Raw genomic sequence first — 7,910 nt, 5'->3', positions numbered from 1 at the left:
TTTGAAAATAGCAGATCTACAAGTGATGCGATGCATTGTGAGCTTGTAAAAGCACAATATTTGCCTCTGAGATGTAGTGGAGTAGAAGTAAAAGCACTGAACACTGGAAAAACTCCAGTAAAGTAAAAAATACCTCAAAATTGTACTTAAGTACAGTACTTGAGTAAAGGTACTTAGTTACTTTACACCACTGATCGGCAGCTACGAGTGTGCGGCTATATACTCCTTTATTCTACAGCACTTAGTGGAGTAAACATCTCCACCAGAGAATCTCTCATCGTTGCTTTCAGGTAGAAACCTTGTATGTCCAATACCGTTTACTTTTGAGCGATCTCTTGTATGATGAGGGCATTGATTTATGGAATGACATAAAAAGTTGAAATATGAAGATACAAGGTTTCTGCCCGACAGTGATGTAATATAAACAATAAGACATCATATTGATCTCCAAATATGCCGCTCAGTTCCACACAGTTCCATATTTGGGCAAGACTGATCAGTGGTTCAGTAGATCTGAGATTATGAATTCACAAAATTTCCCCACAAAAAAACATTCATAAAAAGTGAAAGATATGCGGTGGTTGAGATTCGCCGTGGACACAGCCACACAATAAAGGGTGAAAACATAATCACCCTCTTCCCTCGGCCTGCCGGAGATAATGACCATATTTGGTTCAACTTATATTTACGATACAGTGTATTGCAGGGGAATAAGTATGATGTCATTCCAAATAATCATGATGTCACTCCACTGTAGGTTTTGCCAGTTAAACTTTGGGAAATTATCAGATTGGGGATTCCCTGTCCCCAAGGGCAAAACATAGCGGTATGAAGAGAATGGAGTAAGTGTTGTAGGGGATAAACATATTCCTGAAATAGTTATAATGGACAGGTTTACATGGACGAATGGTCTCCTTGAAATGAATGAAACATTAGTTATCCAGCAACGTGGTGTCAAACTATATGACGGGGATGATAAGGCCAAGCTGGATGTCGGAGTAGCTCTGATGAGCACGCACCGATTGATATGGAGGGACATTAAGAACCACGAATGCTGCATAGAGATACCACTGTCACAAATCCAGTCCTTTGAGGAGCAAGCAGCAAGAATAGGAAAGAGTGCGAAAATAGTCATCCACCTCCATTCAGCACCTGCAAACAAGGAGCCAGGGCCTTACCAACACAGCAAGTTCTCATACATCAAGCTGTCCTTCAAAGAACATGGGCACATTGAGTTCTACAGGAGGCTGACCGAGGAGATGACTCAGAAGAGATGGGAGAGTACAGCAGCGACACAGCCGATCCCCACGGCAACCGCATCCCAGGCAGGGAGGACACGTGCCGTGGGGATTGTCGGCATTGAGAGGAAGCTAGAGGAGAAGAGGAAGGAAACTGACAAAAACATCTCGGAGGCCTTCCAGGACCTCAGTAAGCTAATGGTGAAGGCCAAAGAGATGGTGGAGCTGTCCAGGTCCATAGCCAATAAGATTAAGAACAAGCAGGGCGACATCACTGAGGATGAGACAATCCGGTTTAAGTCCTACCTGCTGAGCATGGGCATTACAGACCCCGTGACCAGAGAAACGCATGGATCTGGAACACAGTACCATACGCAGCTGGCCAAACAACTGGGAGATGTGCTACAGGCCCCTCTGGAGGAGTGTGGTGGGATGATGACTCTGACTGAGGTGTACTGTCTTGTCAACCGGGCCAGAGGAATGCAACTCTTGTCTCCAGAGGATTTGGTGAACGCGTGCAGGATGTTCGAGTCAGTGAAGCTCCCACTGAGGTTGCACGTGTTTGACAGTGGTGTGATGGTGGTCCAGCTGCAATCTCACAGCGAAGAGGAAATGATAGCCTCGGCACGGGACAAGGTGTCAGAAAAAGGTTCACTGACGGCTGAGGAGTTTGCAAAGCTTCTGGGCCTCTCCGTTCTTCTTTCTAAAGAGCGGTTGTTGCTGGCTGAGAAGATGGGGCATCTCTGTAGAGATGATTCAGTTGAGGGTCTGAGATTCTACTCCAACCTCTTTTGAACAACAGCAATCACAGCTGAGCAGAACCCGAAGTTTGCATGCAATATAAAGTTGGGACCCGATCTATCAAATAACACAATATTCCTCCAATAGTTTATTTTTCTTGAGATCTTGTAGATCAGAATTTTACGTTGAGGATCGGAGACTGATGTTAGAATTCCAGTCTCATAGTATATTACCTCTGTCAATTCACGCGGTGTAGCGGAATGTCAAGTGTACTATAAGTGTCTGATGATGACATACCTATCCAATAGTCTGGAAATGTGGTAAAAGGAAAATAAGTACTGTACGAAGGGGAGAAGCCTCTTTTGCCCCCAGAAAGTGAAGACAGACATGCAATACAGACACACATATAGATATACCTGGAATTTAGAGTACTTAAGTGTAGTCTGTGTTATCAAGAGTACTTGAATGCCAGTCTATGATGATAGTACTATTATGCCATTAGCACTATAGGGCTTAGAGGAACACAGACAACACACACAGAATTTCATATAGCGCTTTTTATCCAAAGCGCTTTACATAGATTGTGCATTACATTCACCCATTCACACACACATTCATACACCGATGGCGGAGGAAACCATGCAAGGCACCAACCTGCTCATCGGGAGCAATTAGGGGTTCAGCGTCTTGCTCAAGGACACTTCGACACTAACTCTGGGGGAGTCCCCCAGCCCAGGATCGAACTGGGAACCTTGCGGTTTCCAGTTCACTATACCCAGCCACTCTACCCCTGAGCCAAAATATCGTTACATACAAGACGGATACCAATTCCCAACTTTCTCCACACGTGCAAGCAATCCCTGTCACTGCCTTCCACTCTGATACACGTGAAGTCGCCAGCTGCTTCTTTTCTCCTGACAGTGAGATTCACAGTGTGGGCATAACACATGCAGAATACGCTATATGACCAACATTAGTTCTTCTCCCTGCTAAACAACTTGTAGGAGTCGCTATTAGTGACAGAGGCCGACCTCTCAGCAGGGCTTCCCACCCTCCAACATGGGCAATGTTCACCAGGGATGCACTGCAGAGAGTTTATACTACAAGGTACACAAAGGTTATAAAGCTTCAGAGTTCCTTGAATATTTTATGCAATCCACATTGATAGAATTAAAAACAAAACAAAAAAACCCAGGAAAGAATGGTTTAGAATAATTGAATTTGCATTTGAGGTAAAAACTGAAATATAATAAAATATTTCCTTAATGTCTCCTTAACATTCTTAAAATATTTTCAAAATAATGTATACAATTTGTGTGGTTAAGAAGTAGAGAAAAAACAAACCATTACGGGTCTGTATGATCTCTTAAATTAACACTCAGGATTTTGCCGTGTGTGTGGGTGTATAATACACACAGGAAACTCATCACAGCAACTGTAATTGTCTCTGCCAGGCCGAAGGCATGGTGGAGAGTATGTTTTCGTTTGATTTCCTTTGGTTCCACCAAGCTAACATTGGTCAAGCTTCACGTGACACGTGACAATATGTTGAAAGGGTGTGCTTTGATTGGCTAGTGACATCAGTGCCATCAGCCAAGCTAACATTTAGTCAGGAGATATTAGCAGAAAAAGTTCCAATCTTGGAATAAATTCCTTACCAAAAATCCTCACCAATGTGGGTCTGCTGGCGGAGACTTGTGCTCCGAGGAGCACATTTTCTAGTTTATTATTAGGTTATTGGAGGTCAAAAAGAAGACAAATTAGGGGATATTAGGTTTGAAGGTCTGTTGTCTGAAATTCCACAGTTCTCTGTGGTTCTCATTTACTTTTGAATCTAGGTCACATACATTTATATAATATCTGAATGTTATATGGCTAAACCCAAAATCGTTGAGTGTTCAGCCATACAAGGGGCCAAATATATGTCATAGTGTTACTAATCTCTTAAACAACCTTGATTGGTTGATAGCTGCATGTACAGTAATAGGTGTAATGACCTTAAATAGCTGTGTAGCACCCTTAACGTAACACAGCAACAAAATAAATCATAAAATGTACTATATCCTTGATTGAATGGTGATCTGAGAATTAGCGGTATTAGGGATTAAGTCAAGTAGAATATTACCTTCTCGTAAAACAGAAAAAATATGCTGCCTGCCTGGGATCCTACCCGACTGAAAGCCTTCATGAAAGGATTGTGACTTCCCTGTGGACCTTTGATGTCACCTTGACATCATATTGATGACATCACGTCTTCCCTAAATATGGAGGGAAGGTGGGACGGTGGATCTGAGATAAAAGATTCACAATATATATGAACGATAATTCAGGCACAAGGTCATCCAAACCCACATGGCTAATCAAAACATCATGGCGGCTGGCTACAAAACCGCTGAGCCAATGGAATACCACAGAAGTTTTCTTAAAGAAAACTGTCGGCCGGATGGAAGGGAACTGGTAGAATTTAGAACGACAACACTGAATATAGGTTCCATCTCCACAGCAGATGGCTCTGCGCTGGTGAAGATTGGAAACACCACAGTGATCTGTGGGATCAAAGTGGAGCTGGCAAACCCGACTGTGGAGGCACCTCATAAAGGTTACATTGTGCCCAATGTGGACCTGCCACCACTGTGTTCCTCTCGGTTTCGTCTAGGCCCGCCGGGAGAACAGGCGCAGGCCGCCAGCCAGTTCGTGGCTGATGTCATTGAAAACTCTGAGGTGATACAGACTGAGGACCTGTGCATTGAGAAAGGAAAGCTCTGCTGGGTTGTATACTGTGACATCATGTGCCTCGATTATGACGGCAACTTGCTGGATGCTTGTGTCATTTCCCTGCTGGCTGCCCTGAAGAACACACAGCTGCCAGAGGTCACCATTAACGCAGAGACGTGTGCACCTACTGTGGATTTTGAGAAAAGAAGCGCCCTGCGAATTCACAGACATCCTGTCGGCACCTCCTTCTGCATGTTTGATGACTCCATTCTGTTTGTGGACCCCACAGTAGATGAGATGTTGTCAACGGCTCAGCTCACCGTGGTGATGGACGAGGACGATCGTCTTTGCTCCGTCCACAAACCAGGTGGGAAATCGCTGTCAACAGAGAAGCTGGAGGAATGCATCAACCACGCCATGAAGCGCCACAGAGAGATCCACAAACTCATCGACAAAGTTGCACAAAGCCTCAAGGCAGCGACATGAATAAAATGTATCAATTTAAATTAAAACTTGAATTTTCCACTGTCAATATAGTATATATGTCGCTTTCCTTTTTTCCATAACAATAAAACTGCTGACACAAAATACTAATAATACTTCACACAAATATTCAGGGATGTACTTCCTTGCCCCACAAGTGGCTTCTGAGATTATCTGTGGAGGGATGGGCAGATAGACGGACACGCACAACATTGGTTCGATTTCTGAACCAATGTCACTCCCCGACTCTCTGTTTCCTGTCTCTCCCCACTATCCTATTGAAAATAAAGGTTAAAAGCCCGTCCAATAAAGGAAAGGAAATTGGGCCACATACACACATGCCTGTATATATACCGTAATCTTGGGAATCTCATTTGGACATGGAGTGTGACCCACTGACCAGCCAAAAGAATAGTGGGTATTTACCTTCACATCTCCTTTAGGAGATATTTTACAATTATTTCTGTAAAAGACTGTAAAAGACAAAATATTCCATGCTGTATGTGCATGATATTTTTTTGTACTATAGATAATATAGCCTTGTACAATTATGTTTTAATTACTTTTTATTTGTTATGCAATCAGAATGCAAGCTGAATGACTGTTTTTTTTCTTAACTTCCTTCTGAAAAATATTCACTCACTTATTCTTTATGAAAAAAAAGGTATAAAACTTAAATCCCAAATATAACATAGGCTAACAAACAAATTGCCATAAGAAAATTGTCGATAGTGTAAATATTGTCTGGCATCCTTCCATCCTCCATCCATCCTCTCCATCAGGAGAGGTCACACTTGTCTTTCTACCTTGGTCTCTTCATTGATGCATGGTGGTCCTGGGTCAAACATAAAGGGTACAAAAGAGGCCTTTTAGCCCTACAAAAATAAAGAATACAAAATGGCAAGCAGGACATCCCTCACCGGACAAAGACAGGACTGAGATTGGGTATTAGGATCAGAGTGACCCACTTTATAGCCAATATACAGTACTGTATATAGAAACACTACACTACTGTATGTAGAAACACACAACAATTTGATGGCAATCCAGCCACAAGTTTCAAAGTTGAATGGACCAAACCGGTTACAGAGGTATGGACATGGCCATCCTTAGAGCTGCTAGCGGGGCTAAAAAGCTGTATGAGCCAAAAACTCAACAGCTCAAACACATTCAGTTTAGGTTATACTGTATGGGCTACAGTATACTTATACAATTGACTTGACTTCACATCAGTCACGTTTTAAGTATTAATACATTCCCCCAGCCATAAATGTAATGTATGTAAATAGTGGTACTCACTATCTTATCTTATCTATCTCTGATATGTTCATAGAAGTCCATGCCCTTTGCCAGATCCCTCATCATCTTCCCCATCTTCTTGGGGGCTTGAATTTTCTGCTGGTAAGTAAACTTCTCAAATTCCTGGTGTGCTCTCCCAGGAATGTACCTGAAGAGATGGTGCTCCTTAAAATGGACTACAAACTCAGCAATGTCAGCTCTTATTGCTCTCTTGAAGGAGGAGGATGATGACAGAGACGTTGTGAGGGTTCGGCCAGTTCCTGGGCTTGTGAGAAGCCGATCCACATCATTTCCACGTGCTCCTGCCATCTTAGAACAGCACTCCACATCTTCACTGGTATAGTTGCCTCTCGGCAAGGAGTCTACAAATAACAGAACAGCGTATAAAAGAGGTTGTCAAGGAAGTGTCTGAACCTAGCCTGGTAAACCCTCCCTCCGGAAATCTCATTTCCATTTGATTTCAGGAAGGAGTCTGGTCTGAAACGCCTTTCTCCAATAATCGCTCTGCTCGCCGAGCCGCCGAGCCTATCAGCGTCGTCGCTCATTGTTCTGTGATTGACAGCGACAGTTGGCCAATCACGTGGCGAGTTCGAGTGAGCCCGAATGAACCCGAGTGCAGCCTGAGAGCCGCCGACAAAAGACGAACGGCAGCCATTGTTGTTGTCCGAGTGCCGTCACTTCTTAGTTTCGTTCTTAAAACGGTCTCAAACTTCTTTTTTGAGGCACGGAATTTACTATTAACATATCGTTTGGATAGAATTTAGTTGTTTAACTTCATATATGTGGTCAATTAATCATGACAGAGCCTATTTAAAAATATAAATTTAGAGAACCGGCAGGGGCGGGGAGTGACACGCATGTATCCCAATAAGGCAACCTATTTTCGGCATGGCCGTCCCAAAAGTCCCGTTGCGTCACATAGTCTGGAGCTCGTCAAAATGAACTGCTCATTGGCTGAAGGGGAAAAACGATCATTGGTTGAAGGGGTTGTCAGTCAACGGTATTACTCCCGCCCAACTCCAGCCCACAGCGATTATTGCAGAAAGGCGTTTCAGACCAGACTCCTTCCTGAAATCAAATGGAAATGAGATTTCCGGAGGGAGGGTTTACCAGGCTAGTCTGAACCTCCAGAGGCCCTTGATCTGGTGTTCACATTAAGGCCCCAGTGAAATGAATTCTACTCCATTCTATTTCACTGACTAGCAAAAAGCTTGCATATCACTGACTATTGTGACCACATGTTCCCCCTTTCCACTATATTCCATTGTTTACTCTTCATCTTCATTCTAGACAGTTATGGAATTCTGTTCTACATGTTATTAACAATCCTCTCAGATGGGAGAGCCTCCCAATGACTTTAGTAAATAAGGGTCTGTGTCATAAGGCATATCCTTCGGGACATGAAGAGTATGAGAACTATGTCAAAGTTGTCAC

The 7,910-nt window shown here is 43.2% G+C and overlaps 2 protein-coding genes across 2 annotated transcripts; both read left to right on the top strand.

Moving 5' to 3' along the window:
- Positions 1 to 884: 884 nt before the first annotated feature.
- On the top strand, positions 885 to 2,033 carry LOC311060414 (vacuolar protein-sorting-associated protein 36-like; the record flags this gene model as incomplete). The annotated part of the gene is made up of 1 exon (XM_084078592.1): positions 885 to 2,033. One exon carries the CDS (start codon positions 885 to 887, stop codon positions 2,031 to 2,033), a length of 1,149 nt encoding a protein of 382 aa, XP_083934718.1.
- A 2,316-nt stretch (positions 2,034 to 4,349) lies between these two features.
- Positions 4,350 to 5,180, top strand: LOC311060067 (exosome complex component RRP43-like; the record flags this gene model as incomplete). Its single annotated transcript, XM_084078193.1, has 1 exon — positions 4,350 to 5,180. One exon carries the CDS (start codon positions 4,350 to 4,352, stop codon positions 5,178 to 5,180), a length of 831 nt encoding a protein of 276 aa, XP_083934319.1.
- Between the last annotated feature and the right edge of the window lie 2,730 nt (positions 5,181 to 7,910).

Source organism: Gymnoscopelus microlampas (assembly GCF_963454915.1).
Source record: "Gymnoscopelus microlampas genome assembly, chromosome: 14".
In the NCBI taxonomy this organism is placed as follows: Eukaryota; Metazoa; Chordata; class Actinopteri; order Myctophiformes; family Myctophidae; genus Gymnoscopelus; species Gymnoscopelus microlampas.
The sequence above is the reverse complement of the archived record's forward strand: the minus strand, read 5'-3'. Positions and strand labels throughout refer to the sequence as shown.